Source organism: Leptodactylus fuscus, chromosome 4 (genome assembly GCF_031893055.1).
Source record: "Leptodactylus fuscus isolate aLepFus1 chromosome 4, aLepFus1.hap2, whole genome shotgun sequence".
NCBI classification, from domain to species: Eukaryota; Metazoa; Chordata; class Amphibia; order Anura; family Leptodactylidae; genus Leptodactylus; species Leptodactylus fuscus.
In genome coordinates this window covers 59,318,167-59,344,942 of record NC_134268.1, presented here as the reverse complement: position 1 = coordinate 59,344,942, position 26,776 = coordinate 59,318,167, and the positions used below count along the sequence as shown (strand labels likewise).

General features: G+C 42.5%; 1 protein-coding gene across 2 annotated transcripts in view; it reads right to left on the bottom strand.

Annotated features, from left to right (window-relative positions):
• The window catches only part of RB1CC1 (RB1 inducible coiled-coil 1), a 97,158-nt gene that overhangs the window by 58,212 nt on the left and 12,170 nt on the right, over positions 1 to 26,776 (bottom strand). For both annotated transcript variants that reach the window (XM_075270500.1, XM_075270501.1), the window contains exons 3-7: positions 15,039 to 15,165; positions 14,208 to 14,378; positions 12,772 to 12,974; positions 10,293 to 10,692; positions 5,274 to 5,444 (exon numbers count right to left, since the gene is read on the bottom strand). In XM_075270500.1, coding sequence (XP_075126601.1) covers positions 5,274 to 5,444; positions 10,293 to 10,692; positions 12,772 to 12,974; positions 14,208 to 14,378; positions 15,039 to 15,165 — 1,072 coding nt within the window. The remainder of the gene's footprint in view (positions 1 to 5,273; positions 5,445 to 10,292; positions 10,693 to 12,771; positions 12,975 to 14,207; positions 14,379 to 15,038; positions 15,166 to 26,776) is intronic.

Genomic DNA, 26,776 nt, shown 5'->3' with positions numbered 1-26,776 from the left:
GCTGTTTCCTCAAGGTGTACAGCTGTATCTAGGCGGAGCCACAATGGACTGGTGTCCTGCTACTCCATACAACGTCTAAGGCACCGCTGGATAGCTATGTACAGAAACACATTCTGTCAGCTGCAACACCCCTTTAAGGCTGAGTTCACAATGAGGTCAGGAATCTGCCTCAAAATCCTCCTCACCATACAGTCCTACGTAACCTGCTTTTTTTTCCCCCGTTAGCTGAAAAAAGAAGCGACATGTCCATTCTTCAGGCGTTTTCCGCCTGAAAAAAATGAATGCAAGTCAATGGGAGGCGGAGAAATCGCTAGCGTTTTTTTTTTTAACAAAAAACGCCAGGCGGATTTTCCACCTCCCGTTGACTTGCATTGATTTTTTTTTTAGGCGGAAAACGCTTCAAAAAACGCCTCAGGAATTTTCCTGAGCAGATTTTTCCTGACCAAAAAAACTCTGTTTTCAACTCAGCCTAAGACTTGAGCTTGCCACCATGAAGCAAGCTGCTACGTTTATCAATTAAACATAATGGGGCCCATTTATGAAGACTGACATTACGAACAGAATCCTAGAGTCAGCAAATGTGTGCTCATACATGGCGCACCTCCTCATAAATGACACGGATATGTATTATGCAGGGCAAACAAGCTGCCGATATCTACACGCCATCATGCCAGTTATTAGGAACTGGCTGAATAATTTAGCAGCCATACTTCTAGTAATCTATAAGTGGGGGGAAGGGTTTACAGAATCAATAGTGTTCACATACACGGGCTGGTATTGGCTCATCCATTCTATGGCACTGAATCGTGCTGAACTACAATATCAAGGCACAAAAGTGGCATTGTGCCCTGACAAAGATGTTAAAAAGCTGGAGTGATATAATAGCTTGTGACACGCAAAGAAATATTATATTGCCATAAAGTAGTTGTAATGTACTGTCTACACTACATCATATACTGAAAGCTCCTGCAGTTCTGGTGAAAGGATCCTAAAGAGAGATTTTTAGAATCGTAAGCGAATGCGAAATACCGTAACAGTAATACATTTCTGATCGCTAAGACCCCCGCTGATAATAAAAATGGGAGTACACTGCCTTCTTTGAAAGATCTGACTAGTCTGGTAGACTTTTAATGGAGTGCCAGTGTGTAAATTCTGGGAAGACAGATGTTACAACATACCCACGTTATGGCTGTCTCAATGTGGTATAAACATGTAACCGCACAACTTCAAATTGTTCCCAGGAAAACCGGAATGAGCTTTGTTTTTCCACTTGAGAACAAGCTAAGGCCTGGTAAAGGCCGATATTTCCAACCCAAATATAGTTTCGTTGTTGCATCTTTTAACAAATAGTAAAAAGCGAAGTTCACAGTATAATGTGAACAATGACAAGCAGCGGCAGCCTGCTCTGGAATAACCAATGTATAGACAGTATTATTAGCTGCAAAGTAAACGGCATGATCACAATTACAAGCCGTGCACCATTACTATATTAAGTAGTATATCCATTCCTATAAAATAGCTAAGACAAATTCTCAGCATGGCTTATATAGGCAGTGACTTAACTGGATGATGAATCATGTCGAAACGTTGTGCTATGTTTGCCTGTAATGGCTCAGGTACGGCCCAGTATCAGCATCCTACTTCTCTACCACTGATGGGTTTCTTTATCACAATGTTACTGTTCTGCAGTGAGAGCATTGTGGTCTATTGTAACAAGGTAAAACACATGCGAGTGTCATAAAGGGGTTGTCATTAGAGATGAGCGAGTACTGTTCGGATCAGCCGATCCGAACAGCACGCACGCATTGAAATGAATGGACGTAGCCGGCACGCGAGGGGTTAAGCGGCCGGCCGGCGTCAAAGCGGAAGTACCAGGTGCTTCCATTCATTTCAATGCGTGCGTGCTGTTCGGATCGGCTGATCCGAACAGTACTCGCTCATCTCTAGTTGTCATATTAAAGACACTTCCACCAGTCTATCCACCGACTGTCCAGTTACTATTATGGGGTGACAGGAGATTGTAGCCTGGCAGCCCTATAGCAGTGAACGGACACACAAGCGCACTGGCCTGTCATTCCAAGGAAGATTATTTGTTCCAGCTCTGTCTGGGTCACTGAACATGAACAAACAGGCTGGATAAATGGAAAGGCCAAAATGGACTAAAATGTGTATTGCTGTATCTGTGAAATAATGGATAACAATTAGTCTACTTCTATCTAATGTGTATGGCCACCTTAAGGCCCCAATGTAGCGGGCCAAAGGAAAAAAGCGCTGTGGGAAAAACCATGGCTGCAGCACATCACGCTTTTTCCTGCAGCACTTTACACAGAATGACCACAGAGGTTTCATTTTGCGGATTTTCGGCTTCAATTATATCTATAGGGAATCTACTGACGTTTCCGTAGGTATAATTGACATGTTGAAATTTCCAAAAGTGCAAAGTATCTGCTGGGTATATTTTTCCGCAAGGTGTGGATGGGATTTGCTAGATTCCCATCCACTTTGCAGTGGATGCCACATGGGGCCCCGGCCTAAAGAGGTTCTCCAACACTGGACATTGATGGCCTATCCTTATCATTAGCAGATAGGTGGTAGCTACCACTAGGCAGCCCACCGATCAACTACCGTATTTTTCGGACTATAAGACGCACCCAGGTTTTAGAGGAGAAAAATAGGGAAAAAAAAATTTCAGGCAAAAAATGGTAAAATATTTAATGTATGGGAGTTGTAATTTTGGAACAGCTGCAAGGCCACATTGACAGGTGACCCTGCAGCTGTACGGGGATGTATAGGGTGTTTTTTTTGTGGGGCCAGGTGTACTTTTTAGTTATACCATTTTGGGAAATGTTTATTGCTTAGATCACCTTTTATTTAATTCAGAGGCAAAACAGAGAAAAAAACCCGGCGGTTTAGCACTTTTGATTTTGACGTTCACTGTACATAAAACTATTAGTAGACCGGGCATTTTCAGACACAGGGATACCTAATGTATATGTTTCACAGTAATGTTATACTTTTATATGTATTCTAGGGAAAGGAGGTGAACTTTTATTTATTTTATTTTTTATTATATATTTTTAAGTGGTTTTTTTTTTTTTTTTTTACTATTTTATTATCCCCCGCCTAGGGGGCTTGAACCTGCAATCATTTGATTGCAAGTCCCATAGATGGCAATACAAGTGTATTGCCGTCTATGGGAGATTCTATACATTACTATCGCGGAGTGTCATAGACCAGCCGCGATAGTAATATATAGCTATGACAGGCCTGGGAGCCTTCATTAGGCTCCCGGCTGTCATCGGAACAGGTCGGCTCCTGCGGCCTCGCCGTGCAGGAGCCGGCCTGCATCACTAAAGGTATGGGGCCGGTGGGGACCGGCCCCGGGGCTAACTTTAAACTGCCGGGACCTGCGGAGGAGGAGCGGATTTACAGCATGCCACCGCTGGTTTTCTTCAGCAGCAGGAGCGTGGCAATCTGCAGGCCCCGGCAGCTAAGACACTCCCCGGCATCTGCTGTAATAGACCGGCAGATGCCGGGGACTGTCTTAGCTGCCGGGGCCTGCAGATTATCACGCTCCTGCCGCTGCAGAAAACCAGCGGTGGCAGTAGCGCGGCCATGCTGCAAATCCGCTCCTCCCCCCACATTCAGACTATAAGACGCACCCTCATTTTCCTCCGAAATTTTGGGGAAAAAAAGTGCGTCTTATAGTCCGAAAAATACGGTATTTTCAGGACAGTGCACAGAGAAGCTAATTAGTATAAAAACGGACTTATTCAAAAACTACTGAGGCGATTTACATACAAAAGGTAGGTGTGGAATAGCTTTTCTAAAGGCTGCGCTTAACTAAAAATAACGTTTCCCAATGACAGAGCCCCTTTAATAACTTAGGCATCTTTTGGCAGTCCATAAACAGTCCAATTTAGCAACTCTACAGAAACTGGTAACTAGTGCTGATCTGCTCTATAATTTACCTCATTTTCTGGCATAAATTATAGCAAATATGCTGGATCATGGGAAATTCTTCCTTCCAAATTAAACAAACAAAAACAAATAAAAACACAACTAAAGATGGATAAAGTCACAAATGCAACTTCTTAAAGGGAACAAGGCATGTCAATATGAGACACTAAACCACTCCAAGGTCCTTATGGACTGGGGGTATTTGATGCAAATCTCCATGCCTGCACAGTTCTTTAGCTGGTGACATACACCGAGGTCCACTAAAGCTGAGGTGTACTCTTCTGTCTTCAATGACGAACGGCGCTGTCAAAGTTAGCACATCCAAAAGGAGAGAATAAAGCTTTTTATTTTTAGTGCCCACAGTGATTTAGGACACTAAATCCCTGGTAAATAAGAACCTGACATGTTCCTATTATCTCCCCAACATATAGATGTTTGCTTCCTTACCTTTACTCCTGGCTCAAAACAACCAGAGATGTAAGGTGTGAGTTGACTAGGTTTTTAAAGGGAGTCTGTCACAGGAACCCAGCATCAACACAGCCCCACAGACTGAGAGCTTAGGGTCACCTGAATCAGTGTTTTCTCCTGATATATTGCTGATTTTCTCAATATGCCATTGGTACTTACCTCTTTGCTCCAAAGAGATCATTTGCATATTGAGAAAAGCAGTGACATCTTGGCAACAGAGGCACCAATTCACAATGTTTGACTCAAATGCCCTTAATCTATCTATTTGGGCTGAGGCGAGATATTGGGCTCTGCTGCCAGATTCCCTTTAAAAAAAAAAAAAAGAAAGAAAGAAAGAAATGTCTTTGCAATAAACCACTTTGAGAGTGGTCTATGCTGTAGGTGTCAATATGTGGCCTCCCAGTGGTTGTCTTGTGAACTGCAGCCTTTCAAGGGTTTTGCTAGGATCTTGCATTGTATTGAATTTGTATTGTGAGAAACAGGGAGTCTTTAACCAAAGTTGTGTGAAGCTAAGTGTAGATGCGTCTGCGCATGTGACTGTTGGCACAGAATTATTCTCCCATTATTCTTTGCCACTAACATTACTTTTAGACAAATGACAGAGAAAATTTTAGAGACGCAGCATTTTCAGGTTAACATGCCAATCACATCTTCAGTTATTACTGTTGGATAAGTTACACCGAGTTCTGACTTCATGACCACAATTTTACATCTTTGTACTGCAATGAGATGTGGTACGGATTGCAATACTTTCCTTACATCCCCAGTGGGTACATCTACACTTTCCCATCATATGTATTCTGTATAAAAATACACCCCTAATAATAAAGTGTATGCACACTTACCTGAGCAAGTTCTTTTTGTTCATTAACCAACCTACTGCAGCTAGCAATCATTTGATCCAGTGCATAAAGTCTGTCTTCCAGCCCCTTGATGGCTTTCATATTCTGATTATCCAATTTGGCAACATTTTGTCGGCACTCAGCCAAAAACGGTTGAATTATTCGGTGGTCCAGCTACAATTGTCAAAGCAAAAAGAATACTTTAGAGATGAGAAATACAACAGCAAAAATATATGTAATAGATGACATAGTAAGGTCCAGTTCACATCTCCTCATGAAACATGCGGAGAGAAAAGTCCTGTAAGCAGCGCTTTTCTCTCTGCATTTTTCGTGTTGAAACCAAGCGGAAACCACACGGACCCCGTTATAGTCTATGAGGTCCGCGGGTTTCCTTAGGTAACCGCTTTTTTAGGCAGATTAAGTTTCCTTTCGGGGGAGGGCGGCCCTCAAGTGGACTCTCCTATGAGAAACTCATGCGCAGAAGTGAATAGGGCCTAAACTATACTGCTTACTTCAGGGGGCACAGGTAGGGTCCGTCCAGGAAGGCAGCAGGCACTAAACCTGACCAGTGAGACCACTGCTGAGCGGCACAGCAAACTGTAGTACGGTAGTGGCTTTGCTTACTGTAATTTGGGCTGCGTCAGGTCAGGTCACGTTGCTAGGGTGACCTGACTGACAAAGTGACGGAGTGGCACAGTTGACTATATTGGGCCAGGCCATGGAGACAGCGCGCTTCACTTTACCTATTGGAGGCCACCGCTCCTGATGTCTGTGTGACCTGCGCTGCTTCCGGTGTCTGCCTGTCACATCACATGTATGCGACGTAAGGAGGATACCGGAGGCAGATCAGGCCACGCAGACATAAGGAGCGGTGCCCCCTGTATCCTCCTTACATCGCATACAAGCGATGTGGCAGAAGGACACAGGCGGACACCGGAGGCAGAGCAAGTCGCACAGACATCGTAATCGGTGCCTCCTGTATCCTCCTTACATCACATACAAGCGATGTGGCAGGAGGACACAGGAAGCAGCGCAGACATCAGGAGCAGTGCCTTCTAATAGGTAAAGTGAAGTGCGCTCCATGGATAGGCCCGATCTCCCCTGGAGCTTCATTATAAATGTTGGCGGGCCGGACAGAAGTGCTTGGGGGGCCGCAGTTTGAGGACCCCTGCCATATACTGTGGTTAGGTCATCAGCATTGAAATATGGACTGGAAAAACCCAAATGGAGTCTATCACCTCCACCAGTCACTTTAAGCTGCCACCACAGTGATGAAGATGCAGCAACATGAACAAAAATCAGACCTTTGTTATGTTTCACAGCTTCATGGATGCTGAGAAAATGAAATTTTGTCCAATATGCTAATTAGGCACTTGGGAAATTAACTTTGATCCCCAAGAACCACTATATCTGTTGTAAACATGCCCCTGATGTTATGGGGACCCTGGACAGTGGGAGTTAATGGTCTCACTGGTCAGTTGTCAACAAATCATCGGCGAAATCTTGTACATGTGCAGAATGCCCATACACGTCGAGGAATACAAGAGATTTACATCAATGATTCAATAACTGAGGTGAAAGAGGATACAAGGATGAGAGCCGGAAAAGGAGACTGCTTGAGGAGCAAGTAAGCGGCCCCACCATCAGATCACATGGTAACCCAGCAAAGTTCTACTTTCTTCACAATGAGGCAGTTACATGGATTTTATGTATATTATACATTACAGTATAACTAGAGGGCACGAAACCAATAGTATAAAATGTACTGACAGTGCTTTCATCTTATTATGGCTGCTAGTAAATCATATCACGCAAGCTGAGAACATAAGAGGACATTAAACACATAAAAAGTTACAGTGGCCTCTATGAATAAAACCCGTCCCCCATCACTTCTGCTGGGAAAACCACTGCTAGGACTCAGCGGCAGCTACCATCAAAAGCTACGGAGAATAGAGGAAATAAAATCGTCCATTAGTTTGGGAGCTCTTCATTTCAATGGGCCACTTGGCGGACGGGTTCGGAAATGTTGGTAATCCGGCTTTGAACTCTCCCAACCATGACCAAATCATTTCAGTATATTCAGGATCCTCTATTTGTTCCGGTTGTTCTGGATGAGATTGCCATTCGATGTACATATTAGAAAAATACAATCAGATCTCTTATGAAGAAACCGCTTATCAAACAGAGCGATAAACACTAGAGCGCGAGAATTGGCTTTTCTAAGTGAAGGAGAATAATCCATTTCATGACTTGCCACCTCCTTCTGTGACCTTACATGGAGTCTCCAACACAAACAGAAAGGATTCTACGAGTCTGTTTCGTGCCCGCTCAGATTATGCAATGGCGGTCTTATTTATTGATGATTTGTGCTACTTTCATGTGGTGCCAGTAGTTAAGCTTATTAGTCAGCCAGCTCCAGATGGAACCAACTTGTAAAAAAGATTTGCATTTTGAGTTCAATTCTAGAAATAGTATCTTTAATGGTAAGATTATTTAGGGTTTTATATAAGTCACACATGATTTTATGCACCACCGTACAGAACAGATGACACAACAGTAAGTTTCATGTCAGATCTGTCCCTGCAGGCGCCTGTGTCCCTGTTCAGTCTACAGACACTTTCCTCTGAATGTTAACACCATGTCTATAACAAAGTCTGCTTCGCTGGTTCTCATTTATGTGTCTCTGTATTGTCAGCCACATAGTGATCTGTCATACAGATGGAAGACAAGGAACAGTTTGTTTTCAGACTTTTAAGCCTGGGTTACAGCTTTCTTAAAGAGGAGCTTTCACGTCCTCATCGATGTACGGTATTATAAACCGCTAGAAACTGACAGTGCACTGGAATATTGGTGCCATTAAAGGGGTTGTCCGGGTAAAAACGGACAGCCCCTTTAACTTTTAAGTCAACTGGGGGCAATGAAAAAAAAAAAAAAAAAATAATAATAATTCATCCTCACCTGTTTCCGATGCTCCGGTGTCCTGCCAGTGGCCTCCGATCCTACTACTGAGCGGTCTCTTCTGGTGTTCCTCTGAAGCCGCTGATTGGTCACGTGACTGCTGAGGCCAATGAGCGAAGAGCATGCAATGTCACTACCTGTGTCATCACGGGTGTCTTCCTGAAGCCTCTGATTGGCCTCAGTAGTCACGTGATCGCTGAGGCCAATCAGCGGAACTCAAGAAGAGACCTGGAAGAAGCCAGCAGAGCAAAAGAACCTAGACACAGCAGTAGGACACCGGAGAATCGGGGACAGGCGAGTATGATTTTTTTTTTCCTCAGCCAAGCTGATTTTAAAGTTAAAAGGGTTGTCCAATTTTGTCTGGACAACCCCTTTATTTTCAGCACAGATATCTTCCCACAGTCAGAAGGGCGGGCCTTACAACCTATCGGCATTACTGGGCTGCGAGGAACATATTCGATGGGAGGTAGAATAGGGGCAGGAATCTACTGTCGATTTTGGGATTGAATCCACCTCAAAAATCAGTGGCAGATTTTGCCGTGTGAACGGCAAAGAGCTAAAAATGAGCCCTCCAGCCCCACTGAAAACACTGTAACCAATATGAACACTCCTTCACTAACAATACCATTGAGAATTGCCGTAATAGAAATCTCTGAGCAGTGTGAAAGGGGTTTAAGTTCTCTAGAAAGACCTTTTTTCTGGAAATCATTCTTCCATCACATTTTTCTCCATTACCATCACATGTATTGAGAAAGCAGGTTTCCATACTGTGGGAATGAACAAGCACAGCGGGTTTAAGACGTCTTATGACACAAGCATGACATAGGATATATTTACGTGATCCATGCCAAAAGGACATGCGATGCCATCTGATGACTTGTTCTCCATTTCCTCGTACAGAATCCTATGCTGCTCATTTTGCCAATGGTCAGAAATAAACTATTATCACATGAAGCAAATAAAACCTATTACTTCTCATCACATTGCATCAATTAAAACTAGGATCTTGCCCAAAGAAAGGGCCATGTTCCCTCAAAACTTTCTGAAATGTTAATAGTGCCATAAATTTTGCAAAATCCTAATTCCAAACATACAACATGACTAAAAGGTTTGTTTCAAAGCCATTGCATCGTCTTTTCCGCTGTCAATATCTGCTAGAAAGTAAGAGCGATGATGCATTTATCATCTGAAAAGAAACATAACCTCTCTTATGTTCAAGAGCTATAATCCGATTACACAAGGGGCATTTTGCATTCAGCTAGTCTGGTTTGCATTTTACGAGTGCACGCAGAATAAGGCACTTTTCACATGAGCATATTCGCCGTCTGTAACAATTGTCATTGGCGACATCAGAAGTCAATTGCTGATTCTTAATAGCTATTTATATGCGGCGGTCGTCTTACTGTACAGGGACACACAATGGTTAATACTATCACTCATAGCCATACACGTTGCAGACAGTCAGGACACAAGTTGTCTATACAATGATATCATAATCTACCCCTGAATCTTAGTTTCTACTTCCAGATTAGGTCTAGATCCACTACTGTGACCGGCGATTGGCTGAGTAGATGTGCCCTATGTGTTAAACCACAAGCTAAACAACAGTAGGGAGCCAGGCGAGTGGTAAGGGATCGCCAAGGTGAGTATTGTGGACAGAAGATAGAACAATATAATAGGAGCGACACTACAGCCCCCGCCCCCCACTGTATAGAAGTGGCGCCAGGGACTCCAAATCTGCTCCCATTACTTGAATAGGATCAGATAGCTTCCAATAACTGTCCACTATGGCAGCTCCAGCAGCAGAGCAATGTTGAAACAATTGATCTGTGCAGGATCCGGGTGTCGGAGCCATACCTACACTGGGATCCCATGAACTGTCTGCATTCTGTGGCTACATCATAGATTTAAAGAAAAACCTGCAAGGGAAATTCTTTGGGCCCGGTTTTAAAGCTTTATAGGTAAGGTGATTTAACATAAAATATAAATCTAGCACATTTATTAATACAGAAGACCCCGACTTGTAACCATTACAATGACATTAAATGGTTGTTATCCACTTACTCTGCTCATAGAGTCAAAACATTTCCTGACCAATGACTCGACATCATTGGGCCGATCTTGTACATTGATCCAGTCCAGCAGTGAAACATTGAACAGTGGGCTTTCCTGAGCCATATGCTCCTCCGAAGGCTCCACCACCTCTGTATCTTCTTGCTCCGTACGATTGTCTTGTACTTCCTGTGATACACATTCTCCAGATGTAGAAAGAGAAGCTAAGAAAACTGGATTTTTCAGTTTTGTTTCATCATATTGCACCATGTCAGTTGTCTTCTCAGTCTCCAGTTCATCAACTTCTCCATCCGTAGAAGACATCAACCTATCTAAACACATCCTATAGCTATGACGAGTAAGACACTCTAGCAGCGGGATCTTGGCCATGACAGAAACAGCGGTTCCTAAACTGGAAAACAAATGAGAATAAGGCATTGAAGGTCTTGAAATGGTGTCTATTATCTTGTATTGACTTAATATGAAAAACGCTGATTGTCAAATTCACATGTATATGATCTAACCAGGACATGAGTCTATTCTCTGAAACAGCCGGAAATAAGATTTTAAGTTGTTCAAAAAACAACAAAAAAAAACAACAATTTTATAAATTTGCCAAGAATGATATTGTACAAATGGGCACAAAATGCAAAATTAAAGCAAAGACTCTGAATAAAACAACATGTGACACAACTGATGCCTATAGGAATGATGTTGAATGCAACTTTGACATGAGACAAAGTTGAGCAAGGTTGGATTTGGTCACAGATTTTGCAGCATGCCTCGATGTATGAGACACCATAGAAATGCATTACATATTTGGTCACGCGACTTTAGTGTGATTTTGAGTTGTGCAACAAATGTCATTGTGTAGCCCTGGCCTGAGGCTACAAATTGGGGAAAAATTGCTCAGATATTGCAGTTTTGGGTTTTTTTAAGCCAAAACAGGAGGGAGAAGGGAGAAACGTAAGCGCTTCTGTTATATTTCTTGTTCCTTTTGAAGTCACTCTTGGTTTTGGCTTAAAAAAATGCAGCAAAATCTGCAAGAAAAACACAACTTTCCCACAAAACGTGAACTCATTATTACAGACAAACCGCAGCTGCTGATCAAGCAAAAAGCAGCACAAATCCAGAGACTTAACATGCTGACTCGGTGCTGCAACCTGATGTTTGTGCTGTGACTCCACCGCAGTATGTGAATACACCCTAATATTAAACATCGCTTAATGGAAACTACAGAAACAAAAGTAGGTCCTACAGAATAAATAGCAAATCTGAATATACAAGGAACTATATGGTCTCATTAGTAATGTACTGTATATAGCACATATTCTCTCGGTACAATACAGAGAGACTATATGCAATACACCTTACATTACACAGAAGATAAAACAGTCAAACCTTCTGAATTTAGCAGGACTGGCTGATCATCCAATGTGCAAGTCCCAACTCTCCTCTGATGGCAGATGTCAAAGGAGTTAAGGAATGGACATATGGATTTCAACATGTCCAATCCTTCTGCTCTTGGCGGGATAAGCCTCTCCCAGAGGAGTCACTCCCCTTTTCCTACTGGGGACACATGCATGCTCAGTAAAGCTTACTAATGCTTATGGCTAGTGTAACATTTACATCATCAATTAGTTTTAACTATTGAAAGAAGCCAAGACAGACTGAATAATCCGAAATCCATATCAAGATAGTCCCGTTATACTACTGTACGATATACTAAAGTTTAATCCTGGAAATGATAGGCTCTGCATTTCTTGACTGCTTAAAAGGAATTCTGTCAGCTCCCACTTAGCATGGCTATTAAAGTAGTTGCTCAGGATAGGACATCAATATTATATCAATGGGAGCCCCATACACTTCAATGGCGCAACACTGCAGTACCGCCACTTGCTATTATAGTTTATATAGTGAGTGATCTGCACATCTCTCCTCGATACCGGGGATCTGCAGGAGTCCACCACAGGTCTAATATTGATGGCCTATCCTAAGAATAGGTCATCCATCTTTGAAACTGTATTACCCCTTTAAACATAAGCACAGTCATATAGGTGCTTTATAATTTGATGCCCACAAGGTTCTGTCTTTTATTCTTGTTATTAAGTAGTTGCCTGAAGCACATTATAAAATTACAAGTTGCAGAATTATATTGTATTGTGGGGATATGCCATCATTTTATGGGAGTCTGGCCTTAGCAAAGCTGCTTCATTTAAGTCAACAGGGCTATGCTGCAATTCCCTGCAAAACCAGGTAGTTGGGAGAGAAGCTGTGTAGGTCATTCATTGTTAAACCAGTACTGAAGGCCCCTCATTATTTATTTTAATTATTTGTATAGCGCCATCATATTCTACAGCACGTTACAGACATCTCCAGACAGGTCAGGCATCCTGTAATGCAATGACATATCCTAGCAACACGCCACCACTTTACACATTGGGAGTACCCCCATAATAAATCATACCACGCACATACTCGGTCTACTTACTTTGTTAGCTTCATTTTTATATCGTCTACAGACTGTAGATACTTTGAGTAGGCATTTTCAAACTTGAAAAGCAGCTTTTGGTATGAATGCGTACAATCTTCTAGGTTGGCCATAATGGCAGCCCAGCCCTGATGCTGGAGATGCTCGTCATGAACCAGACCTTCACAAAAGGAACAGAGCTTCTTGGCTACCTCATACATTTCCTGTTTATAAATACAAAAAGATAAGAATATAAAAATAATTCTTCTTTATTACTTTCCTTGCTTCTCTATTGAGTGCTATCCCCCGTTTCTCACTGTGTATGACATTAGTGCGGCCCCCTCTGGAGTATGCAGTTCAGTTCTGGACACCAGATCATCAAAAGGATGTCGTAGACTTATAAAATGTTCAGTGGAGGTCCCCAAAGCAGATAAGGGGCACGGAGGACCCTAGACATAAGAGAGGTTAAGGCTGAAACCCCACGTTGTGGAAATGCAGCTTTTTTTGTTGCAGATTTTGCTGTGGTTTTTTGAGCCAAGAATGGCTACAAAAGGAATGGGGGATGTATAGGAAACACTTATACGTCTACCTTTTGCTCAATCCACTCCTGGATTTGGCTCAAAAAAAAAAAAAAAAAAAAAAAACACAGAAAAATCAAACAAAAAAAAGCTGTGTTTCCGCCACATGGGGCCTCAGGAGTTGAATTTGTTTAATCTGGAGAAGATGTATTTAAGGAAAGATATGACAAATCTATAAATCTATAAATGGCCCATAGAAGAGATATGGGGGAAAGCTGTCCCATTCCTTTAGAATGCCTTTATTGAACGTGATGAACATATGTCTTTTCTCAACTATACACAGGGTAGGGAAGGGTCACTTCAGTTACATCTCAGACATTATAAAACATAGAACTGTGCTTCTCGTGTTGTATGAAAGAGGAGATTCTCACCTTTCATATATCCGTTCTATCTGTATTATTTCCAGAGATGATATAACTTAAAAAGTGTCAAGATTGGGATATTTATATTCAGCTGTCCCAAATGAAAGATGTCACATGAAAGGTGAGAATCTCCTCTTTTACAGAACACCAGAAGCACATTTCTATGTTTTACAAAAGTCTGAGCTATAACTGTGTGAAATGACTCTCCCCTATCCTTAATATCTCTTCATTACTCACAGGCCTGTACACAGTTAGGAGCAGGTGACAGCTCTCAATAGAAAAGCAAGGCAAATGCAGGATTTCACAGAAAGGAGACAAAATTTGTTAAAGTAGATTACAAAATGTATTCATGACACAAATGATGTATGTTGTTCAGAAAAATCTAATTATAGTAACTGAAATCTTAACTATACTTACATCATCATACATTGACAAAGTATTCCGTATGTTGCACTCCACTGTCCATCTTAAATAGTTTATGTATTCAGTGGCAATGAAAAACGTATACATTTCTTACCACTGCAAGCTGTGTCCTGGAGGCGACAGTGTGAAATACAGCAGGCATCATAAGGGACTCTTCAACTTTTAATTCCATTTCATTCTCTGCAGAAAATGTTGTCCTAGGGATAATCGGGGGCCGTTCACATAATATCATCTCTTTATTGAAGAGGAATATTGGATTGGTGTCCTGTGGTGGCAAGAGCGTACAGGATGACAAAAGTGCAGATAGTAATGTATGCGCTTGTATAGTAACATTACGTGTGACAGTGTCCTACACTAGAAAGGAATGTAATTTCCAATAGCAGACAGTATGTCGATTAACGCTATTCATTGGAACTGCCATAAAGCAAACACACCCTGCTGCAACATCTATCCAGACAATGAAGTAAATGAGTGCCTCTGATATTGCTGCTGCCATAACATAGCATCCCTGTGACAGCAGTCATGTGATCCGCCAGAGGCTAGGGTGCTCTGCAGTTGAGGTTAGGAGTCTTATTATCCATTATCAGTCTATTATGACTTTATGGGGGACACTATGTATATAAAATACAAAAAAAAAAAAAAAAAAAGCCTTGACCGCAGCGACATAAAAAGAGTACCATAATGGAGAAGGAAAATTATTTTAAAGTTTTTAAGTACCACTTTGCTAGCTATTTCTCTGCAGTAGTCAATCAAGGAGGAAATGTGGCACATTATGAAGGCCATTTTGGGGAAATATGGATTAGAGTTCACCTGCAGGGCTTCATCCAGACCTCTCTTCTGTAATATCTAAGGACTATAATAGTGCATCTGGATTTTAATGAACCTAAAATGAAACACGCCCCAGTAGTAACCAAGGTATACTTACAGTACCAGCGCTGTAACTGCACACCCTCCTGTCAGGGGCCATACATTCTCCACCATTGACGACCAGTATCTGGTGCTGAACAGCGATCTTGTACTTAGCCTGAATAGCATGTTTAAGGTCAGTCACCCTAGGAAAATGAAAAAATACAAAATCATGTCAATTTATAGAATCACAATTAGAACAAGAAATCCACTGTCATGGATACTGACCATCACGGAAGGCTGTGGAAGTAAAGCCATGACAATATCAAGATGTGAACCAAAAATCAATACAGTTTGCTTTCCAAATACACTGAATAGCCCAGGACCACATTTTTGCAACACAGGGCAGATGCACTGTACGGTTTAATGGCTAATGGTTATCAGTATTTATTTTTGCTACTGAGGAGTTTGTGAAACATTTTTGTAATATCCTACTAATATTATAAATGTGAAAGTTTGTATGTTTGGATGTTTGTTCCTCAATCACAGCCAAACAGCTGAATGGATTTTGGCGAAATTTAACACATACCTACATATTGCCCAGGAAGGAAACATAGGCTACTTCACCCAAAATCGCCACTGCGACCGGCGAAAGTAGTCTCCGGCTCCAATGCAGGACCTGACATGACGTCAGCGCAGGTCTTTCAACGGGCCTCCTATTGGTGCGTGGCGGTTTGTGGGCGGGCCGCAGGGACAGCAGAGCGGCCCCATACATTGGCAGCGATGTGTGGGCAGGCCGCATCAGCAAATGTACGCTGAGGAACATGGCAGCTGCCCGCTTTTCCAGAACACCGCTGCCATGCCAGCTGGCTGAACATTGCCTGATGCTGGCTTACTATGCAGCTACGCTAAGAGGAGAGCGGCACATCCCCGGATACTGTGCGGCCGGAGAAGCAGACGTCTGGGACAGGAGCGCACATGCCAGATGATGTTGCGGCCGCGCCACACATTCCTCCCCAGCATCTTTATGGCGATTGCGGTGGATGCAGGGAGGAAGGGTGCGGGGTTTGGGGGGAAAGGGGAAGTTCAAAGGTAGGCTCACGGGGGGTGGGGGTTCAAGGGTAGGCCCACGGGGGGACTGGGGTAGGGGGGTTTGTGTTGTTGCACTGGCAGGTGCTGCGGAGGGGGTCGGTTGCTGTGAGTGGGCAGAAGTGGTGCCTCAGCGGAGGAACAGCCTCGGCGGTACCGCGCATGGGGGGGGCGGAGAGGGCAGGTGCACAGGGGAGAGTGGGGCCGCGCAGGAGATGAGTCTCGCAGGGAGTGAGGGGGCCGCGGACGACGTCGCGGCTAATGCTAGTACTTTATAAAAAGTTTTATTTATTAACCTATTACTGTATTTTTTTTTTTTTTTGCAGAAAGCAAGTTCTAAAGTTCTTTGCAGCCCAATAACTAAGTTCCGTCCACTTTCCTAGATGGAATAAAATCAGAGATGCGGTGATTTGAAGGAACACCCCCCTTTTTGGCATTGTATAAGTAAGATGACAAATGGGTGTTACCATTGCCTTTGCCACAGATGTGCTTATCTATACAGTCCGATATCATAAGCACTGACAGGACCGGATTTTATCTCCCCAAATGGTAACACCCAATTGTAAATTTATCCAGAAATCTTAACTGGGGATAAGAAAAGAACAGCACAATATAAAGCTGTACAAAAAGATTCCTGGAAATTGTTATTTCACAGGGAAAATAATAATTTACGAAATCAGACATGAGAAATATCACCACCTCCACCAATTGCAACTCCTTCCATAGTTGATGCCACACAGATTCTCCCACAATTTGAGTTTTGTTTTTCTCCCACCATCACCATGCCAGAGCGATCACTGCTATTAGTTACTAGTATGTCAGCACTAATATGTTACTCATATGGGCAGTCCCTGCATTTTTGCTCCAGCTCAGGACTGCCCATCTGACAGTAGAGAGCATAACAGTTCTTAAAGTAACAGGAATGACTTCCCGAAAATAGTGCAGTTTAAGGCTAGATTCACATCTGCTTTGAGGTTTCAGACCCAAATCCCCAAACACGGATGTGAACTGGGTCTTAGAGAAAAAAATTCCAACTGAGCTGGAATCAGCGGGGTGAAGCCTATTGAAGGATGCAAGGAGTTGGCAGAGATGTGAAAGGTCTTCTTTAAGGGTTGGTAAACTGCACATCATAAAGCTATACACTATGCTGCACAAATGAAATACACAAGCAGATCCCTTTGTTAGTTTTGGATTCTTGGTAAGGGGCAATCGTTTTTCAACACAGCAATAAAAGTCCTTAATGGCCAAAATAAAGCAAATACCAATATGAAAGGGATTATGTTCTGTATGCTAGAAGTTTGTTGGCATGATGCCAAGAATGACATAGTCCTCATAGGCACAGCCAGCCACCCAGTGCAGTAAATTGAATAGAGGTGCATTTCATTTCCATTATAATTTCCAGCGCCAAATAGAGAACAGATACTGGACCGAGGCGAGATACAAATTGATGATTTAGAACAGGGCTGTGTAGTCTCCCCGCACTGGGGTGGGCCACGTCTCTTCCTAGATCTTTGAGAGCCAAGTTCCATTAAAATATTAAGTGATATAATACAAGCTACAAAGTACTTACACATCAAACCAACCAAGCTGATGAAATATTTCCAGCAATTTTTACCATATGACTGAAGAAGGCATTTTGGAGGCATATTGTCTTTTTAAGAACATGCTTCCAAAGGAACCTAGTTTGGCTGCTTTTCTTTGTAGCCCCATCCCCACATTTGCACTGTAGATAGATACAGTATTGATACAAATGGATGTCTCTGGTTTGGCTCTAGTCATGTTTGAGTATTGGGGGCATTGACTTGTGAATAAATGCACGGCCGCAAACTAGCACGGCGCATACAATCCCCGCTCCCATTGAAATCAATGGGAGCGTGTACGGCACGCAAAGGGTCCCGCGGCGTACACGTGCCACATCACGCGGCACGTTACACCGTGTGAATGCACCCTAACCCTGGTATCATTGCCAGACTCCCAGCTGAATGAACACCTTCCAAGAGCTGCACATACTTAGACTGGGCAACCTATGGGTTATTGTAGGGCTGGGCACAAATCAAAATTGGGCGATTAACTGGCCGTTTTACCTCAATTACGATTAATGGTGATTATTTAGATCACGCTCCCTTTACATTAAGAGTTCAGCAAACTTCACAAGATTCGTCCAGTGGTTTTGTTCACAGCGAAAACAGGACAAACCAAAATTGCTATTATACTCTTTGGCGTTTTCAGACCCCAGAGTATAATAAGCAGAGGCTCCAGGGAGGCAATGAAACATAAAAAAAAATAATAGCGTTACTCATTTCGTCTGGCACTCTGAAGACCCCGAAGTATAACAATAGCAGTTCCGATTCAAACGCGTTTGGTCCGAACAACACTGCAAGTAGAACCTCACAAATATTGTAATAACCAGACCAAAATGACAGACGTGAACAAAATGACATTGGTTATCCTGGTGACATTTGGATTTGGGTTAATTTTTGATTAATCGACCAGCCCTAGGTTAATTCTAATTTTTTTTTTTTACGTTACTGTGTGTTCACTCAGCGTGCATTTGTCATAGGGCCATTTATGGTAAAATGTCCTTTTGGGATCGGCTATCTTATAGGCCTTTTTTTATAGCTAGAACTGAATCTCAACTTGCATATGTCACCAAAACCAATGATCTACATGGTATAAAACTGAAGATAGTGCCATTTCAAGTGACCTTCCCCTTCTAGCAACTGCTACATCTGTACATACTGGTTATACACGGTGTCTATGGATTTTACCTGGCCATGCTTAGAGAAGTTGCTTGGGAAAACTTTATAGCCTGTTTTCTGTTTATTACAAAAATGCTTACCTACACAAAAAAATGTGAAACAGCACTTAGGCCCCGTTCCCACAGAGTAACACGCCGCTCATTTATACACGTATACACGTGTCAGAGCGGGGCGCTTCAATACAGAATCCCATTGACTTCAATGGGAGCCGGATTGCACGCGCTACACATTGGAATCCTTGGGAGGTTTTATAACCCATTGATTTCAATGTGTAGCGCACGCAAGTTTGCATCCATTGAAGTCAATGAGATCCGTTTTGAAGAACCTCGCTCTGACATGTGTATATGTATCTAAATAAGTGGCGCGTTACTCCGTGGGAACGGGGCCTTACACTTAAAGGGATTTTCTGGACAAATGTTTTTGTTTTTTTTAAAGGTCAGTTAGTGCCATTAATAGGTTAATAAGTGCATAAGTGTTTTGAGTGATTTCTGGGTTTCTCTGGTAGCTCCTGTTATCCTCTGCAATTTGTTTACATGGGTAGCTTCCTGCTTTTATCCTACAACTACCATGATGCATTGCTCTTTATTCAGTGCCTCTCACTCCTTTCCCCTCCCTCTCTCACACCCCCTTCCCTTTTTCCTTAGCTAACCTATCCACTACTAGTCCTTCCTAACTAACTTAGCCCACCCCATCATTCTTACCTGTATTCCTATCTGGATCTTCTGGGTACATGGCATCCCTTCCTTCTGTACAGCCGACTTCTTTACCTGTTGAGGTCTGTCGGCGCCTGCGCAAGATAGCAGAAATACCGGCACTCCGGCTCTATTGTACAGACGTGGGAGGCCGTAAAGAACAGGAGAAGCCGGCCCTCCTGCAGGAAGCAAGAGGTGTTTCAAGCCCAGAAAATCCGGACAAGATGACAGGTAAGTATGATGATTGGGGGGGGGGGTTTAATAAGTGACTAGGAGGAGGGAAGGTGTACTGTTTTATCCCGGACAACCCCTTTAAGCGTATTTCTACTGCAATATAAAGTGATGGAACACATATTCAGCATCATGGGAAATTAAAAGTGCTCCATAAAGGGGCAGCAATAGAACAGAAAAACAGCGCCACTAGTAGTTCTCCCCAGGTTGGTGCTCTCCTATGCCCGAGAAAGGATAACGAAAACCCTTTTGGGATACTATTTGGAGTTACAATGTTTAACCCATAATACTTTCTGCCAATCCATTATCAGAGCGATTATATGCAAAGGAGTATTCCAGGATTTTAATACAAGTTACTTATCATTAGAATAGGTCATAAATACAAAATCTATGGGGCACATCTGCCAATCAGCTCTTTGCAGCAGACGCAATGCATCACAACACAGCTCAGTACACTGTGTAGCAGCTGGGAAAGATCCAGAAACACTGAGCCCATTTATGAGCTTTTAGTACGTTTTCCAGCTGCTATACAGTGTACGGAGCTGTGCTGGTACCAGCACACTATAGCTCCTGCAAACAGCTAAGCACAGATAGCATATCAATGACATAAACTAAAGAAATGCCATCTAATAAAACTGAATAGGAAGCAGCAGAGAACTCAAAGCCACAAAGCTGTAGACCGCAGATCCCAGCGTCATCGCACAAGCCGTACGTACCAGATAAAAACAACTCATTTCATTCTCACATTACGGAACGAAAGCTCAAAGGCAACCTAAACTATTAAATGATTTCTCACATTCCTGCAGAATTTAGGAAGATGATGAAAAATGTAGTAATATTCTCTTACCAAACGTCTCCGTCCTACTCAATATTGTGCCTGAACTTGCAGCTCAGCCTGCTCTCCATGGTCAGGGGTACAGCTATAGGGGCTGCAGCAGTAGCAGTTTCTACGTCTCCCTGGACCTTGAGGGGGCGCCACAGGTTCATCAGCCACATAAAATATACCACTATTCCAAACGGCACAAGGTAAGTAGAGGCTCCATTGTAGATTTAGAGTTGGGGCCACAAAGCTTTAAGCTTTGCCTCCGTCTGTGCGGCTTTTTTTTTGTGCCGTACACAGTATGTTGACATAGTCTCAATATACATGTAGGGAGCAAAGACTGATGCAGAGGGGGGGTTCTTATAATTATTTGCATCTTACGATCTGTAAAACTTAGAGCTGCAATCCTGGTGCCATATTAAGTTAAGATTCTACTATGGTAGCATACGCAATTCCTACTTCTGACTATCACAGCTAGAATGATCCCATTACCACACCATACTCTCATTTTTTTGTCTTTTAAAATAAAGCATATCTGTTGTCAAGTTTATGTATGCAACTCTCTAGAAATACCACCATTTACATATTAGAGACCCAAAAATATCCCCGACCATGTAAAATCTCACAGCTGAGGTATATGCAATCCTCCAAATCCTGCTAAATACCACAGCATCACAAACCTGTCCCTGGATCCAGGATGAGGGATTTTAATTCTAACAAGCCCCAGATTGTAAGCAAAAGAAGATCTAGTCCATTAATACAAAAAGAAAGAAAAAAAAAATCGCATATAGTTTGATGACAGATCCTAAGGCTGGTCTTACACGGCTGTAATGTAAGTTGCAAATAGTCTGCAATTGAGGGTTTTCAATTGCGGACCATTTGCGGACACATTATATTCATTGCGGCCTCTTACACCACCGGATATTTTAGCCGTGGTGTGGCCGGGCCGCAATTGTGGTCCGCAATTTATAGAACATGTCCGTAATGGCCGTGAATTGCAGCACTGCTAGTTTCACACGACGGAATTTCAGCTGATTTTAAGGCGAAGTCAAAGGAAGGGGGTTTTTTTTTGTTTTTTTGGGGTTTTTTTAGGACAATCTTACACAGTGGCTTATTCAGCAGTAGAATCTGCAACACAAGGTGTGAGATTAATCAGCTAAAAAAAACTGCCGTGTAAAGTGGAAACTCTGCTTCGGCTTTCTATTGAAGGATCCACGGGTCTGGAATTTGGAGAGGAATCTGGGGCGGAAGAAAGCCTCAAATTTCTCTCCTTATTCTGTTACTCTAAGAGATTCTATCCTAAAAGAAAAATACATATAAAAAAAAATGTACAAAAGGCACTTTCCTTCCTTTAATACATGGCCATTCTCCTCCTCACCCTCCTGTGTTTGGCTGTAAAACAGCTGGTTGCAGTAGGAGCCCCCCCCCCCCCCCCCCCTATGCAGTAGGGCCCAAGATCCACCCTATCAGCTGCCAAAGAAACTGGAATGAGGGGAAAAAATAATAATATAATAATAATAAAATAAAGCTATTTATCATCATTTGTAAATTTAATATCCCGTTAAAAGCCCCGAGGTATTGATGGAACTTTTTCACATACATTGTTCAAGATAGGGAAAACCTGACAAAAGAACATGGTATTTCTGTCCTATGCAGAGTTCCTGTAAAATTACATTTAATACGTCGTCTGAACACTGCGGCGTCTGCACGGTCTAGACAAGGCCTACGTAGATAACCAATGGGCACTTTTATAGCTTATATACATATACTCCACCTCTGAGCGAACAATAGTACATATGATGCAGCACATTTGTGCTCCACTGACTGAATGAACACAACTGTATTATTAATAAGAGAAATATGACAAACAAATTATCATCTATAGATTTAAAGCCGACATCTGAACGAACAATTTGTCTGAGCTTCAGGAGGTCAGGACTACCAGTACTAAACTTCATTGAAATGTCTTGTCCCTGCTGCCAACATAAAGAAATGTATGACTGCTGGTGGAGTCTATTAAAGAACAAGTATTTTTAATTTCCTCCTAAAATGTTCTTTTCAGTGCAGCTACATTATTTTGTTTCTGGATCATTTCTGTAATGAGATCACTCCATTGCTCCTGCAATACACAGCAAAAGCAAATCTTGTCTGCTAGGATGTGGAATGCGGCTTATTGAAATACCAGGGTGCAGACGTATGATGAAGCTCCTGTCTGTAAGGCCCAGAAGATGAGGACATGCAGCTCGCTAGTTACTAGGCTAGTAAGTAGTACAAGCCAATTTTACATGGTCATAATACATCCATATTTCAGTCAAAAATCCAGTCCAGCCCATAAGTCTAGTCTTCCCATCTACAGTATCACGGCTTCCTATGATGCTGCTAGATTGGGTGAACAGACCCAAGATGGAATCTGTGGCTGTAATATGGGCGGTAAAATTTGGATGCATGATCACTGTCTAGACAAAGCCATATATATTATTATTATTAAAGGGATCCTATCATTGAAATGCATTTTTTTCTGACTAACACATAGAAATGGCCTTATTCACTTGGATAGCAGTACAGTTGCAGTGGATGGATCTTTTGGTTTCTGGTTCCAACTCTATAGGCTTCTTGGGACAGTTGATAAGTGCAGGGACTGTATGATAGTATAAGGAAGGGTCCAGAGCCCTGAAAATACCTTTGATGGTTTCTAGTATTATAGTATGTCGTGTGTGCCTGCAGTCACTTTAGGGGGAGCATACTGCATACTGATTCATAAATCTTGTGACAAATCTGTTCTTAAAGGGATCCTATCATTAAAATGCTATTTATTCTGACTAACATGTAGGAATAGCCTTAAGAAAGGCTATTCTCCTACCTTTAGACCGCCGCCGGTCGGTAGAAATCCTGGTTTTCTTCGGTATGCAAATGAGTTATCTCGCAGCACTGGGGGCGGTCCCCAATGCTGCGAGAGAACTCTCCAGCAACGCCTCCATCTTCTTCTGGAACGTCCTCTTCACGCGTCTTCTTCCGGAGCTGGAAGCAAATTTTTACACATGCGCAAGTCGGCTCTGCCATCGAGCCTTCGTTGAACTACAGGAGCGAACTGCGCATGCTCGCGTAAGTGGCTCTGCCCAAGGCCCGATGGTAGAGCCAACACGCATGCGTAGACGTTTGCCCCCAGCGCCGGAAGAGGACACATGAAGAGGCCGTTCCAGAAGAAGATAGAGGTGTCACTGGTGAGTTCTGTCGCAGCATTGGGGACCGCCCTCAGTGCTGCGAGATAACTCATTTGCATACAGAAGAAAACCGGGATTTCTACCGAACGGCGGCGTGGAGAAGACATCTAAGGCTAAGTTCCCACGCAATTACGTGTGTGCATATTCCGGGTCGGATGCCGCGATGGGATGCCGATGCAGTACACGGCATCCCGTCGCGGCTCTCCGCTCCGGAGTAGGCTCAAATGAATCCACCTGAAGAAAGGGCATGTAGCCTGCCAGTCTACATAGACCTCCATTGTGAGGGGGCAGATTATGACGTGGATTCAGTGCCATAATCCGCCCCCTCTTAATCCATGTGAACTAGCCCTTAGAACCGCCTGGCTTATTTTGGTCCCGAAAAAAACTGCTTCCTAATTAGGTAGCGGTTTTTTGACCTTGAGGCATTTTTTTTGGAGTGTTTTCTGGAGCAGTTTTTGGTAAAAACTGCTTCAGAAAAAGCCAAGCGGTTTCCCTTCCCCTAAAGTGAATGAACTGTAAAAAAAAAAAAAAAAACGCTAGACGTTTTTCGCCTCCCATTCACTTCTATTGCTTTCCTCAGGTGGAATCTGCCTGAAGAAAGGTCATGCCGCTTCTTTTTTCTGCTAGCAGCAAAAAACTGCTAGCAGAAAAACGAAAGATAGCAGTCTCCGTAGACCACCATTGTATGGAGGCAGATTTTGAGGCGAAATCCGCTGTCAAAGTCTGTCTCATTGCCCCTGTGTGAACTAGCTCTTATAATACAGTGGAATATCGATACATAGTGGACAGAGGCATCTGCTTTGGGTTCTGACTCCTGTATTGGTTCAGACATTAAACTAGCTGTGTATGGGTCATCAGTATCACCAATCGCCCCCAACCTGTAGAGCCCCTTTCAGGGTATGTTCACACATAACATATTTTAGTGCAGATTTCAACTCACGTGACCTCCACATTCTATGCACGTGAATGGGCTTTTATGGAACCTTATTTAAAGGAAATGATGCACACTAACAAGCAGCGGAGGTGACTAGATTCCTTCATTACTTGCATCAATTCCTAAGACAATCCTGCTTGTGATATACACCATTGGAGAAATAATACTTGGCTTTTATGAATCACTAGTTCTGTTGGCAGACGTAGCTCTAACAAGATTACAGTTTACTAGGAAATAGCTTCTTATGTACATTTCTTATTGAATATAGATCTCAGATACCTACAATTATGGTATTTGGTCAGAAAGTTCCTAATGTGGGAGGCCTGTTAAAGACATTACACATTTTCTTCTTCGAAATGGATCCCTCAAGCATGAAAATAAGAGATGAATAACTGGGCGGCTCCCGGAAAACAAACCCTGGACTGTGAAAAGAGCAACGCAATAATATGGAAAGATCTGCTAATAAAACTGATGTCACAAGCACATGTAAGAAGAGATACAGGTTATACAAGGACTATAGGACTACAGCTCTATTAAAGGAGTTTTCCCATCTCAGCGTTTCACCTTCTCTCCAGACTTCTCTCTGCCTACCCGGAATAGTAAACATGCTGTGAGACTAACAGGGTGCTTGAGATTTACATACAAGGATACAGGGCTGATGAATCCTATCCTGTCAATCTAATTATCCTACTATACTAATATAAATGTGAAAGTTTGTTCCTCAATCACAAAAAATGGCTAAACTGATTTGAATGAAATTGGTACGTAGATAGATTGTAACCTCGATTAACACATAAGCTACTTTTTATCCCAATAAATGACATGGCTTCACCACTGTTCTGAATTTATGTTCACATACTATATTACACTGCTCTTGCAGCAACTTATCTCAGGTTCTGATAAAGCCAGGTCTGTTATCTCTCTATGTAAACACTCAGCTATCCCTATGGTCCATTGTGTACATGCATTTGCATATTATCTGATCTGCTCCAGGCAACATGCTGACACACTGGATGGGAAAACACCTTTAATTTAAATTGGCAATTTGCTACTTTTAAACATGCCGGGAAAAAGAAAATCTAATTTGTTGCAAAATGCTAAAACAACAGCAGCTATGAAGGTAGCTAGAAGTCAAGAGTTCTCAAGCGGAGCTGACGGGGATTATCAGCGTCAACAACACGCTCATTAAATGGTGTCCCAGCGAGCTGCTGAGATGCCGGAACAAACAAAGGGAAGGCCTGAGGAACAAGTTCAGTAGCAGGACATCTTAAGAGATGCCAAAACGCCAGAGCAGGCAAACCATCGACGGCAGCAATTTGCTGAACATAGGCGAATCATCAACGTCAACAACATGCAGACAAAGTTGCGGGCAGAGGCTAGTAATGGTAATAAAGGTGGACGAAACAGGGCTGAGGCAGCCATCCCTGCAACTAGACAGTGGTCTGAAACCTAGGCAATGAGCAGTAAACACTGAGGAGACACATTCTCGTGACAAATAGGGCAAGAGAAATACAATATATGGGGTAAAACACTTCATCAAGCTTAAAGGGGTTGTCCAGTTTCAGGAAAAAAAAGGCTATATAAAGTTTGTATAATGAAAAGTTGCACAATTTTCCAATATACTTTCTGTAGGAATTCCTCTTGGTTTTCTAGATTTGCTATCATTCATTCTGCTTACTTCCAGTGAATAAAAATCAGTCCATGGTCACGTGATCTACAATCCATGGTCACATGATATACAGTCCATGGTCATGTGATAAACACAGGTGCACAGCTGATTACCAGGCACATATCTAATTACTGTGCCATGACTATAACGAGCTGTGCACCCTCTGTGTCCATCACATGACCATGGACTGTAGATCAAACGACCAGGTTAATCCACTGGCAGTAAGCAGAATGAGTAACCAAGCAGAGATTTAGATAATTGTAAGAATTTGGTAGAAGAAGTATATTGGGAAATTGCACAACTTTCCATTATACAAACAATAAAATTTGTCTCTTAATATTGGTCTGAAACCAGATATCCCCTTTAAGCTATGTTTACATATAACCTTGGAGATGGGAATAC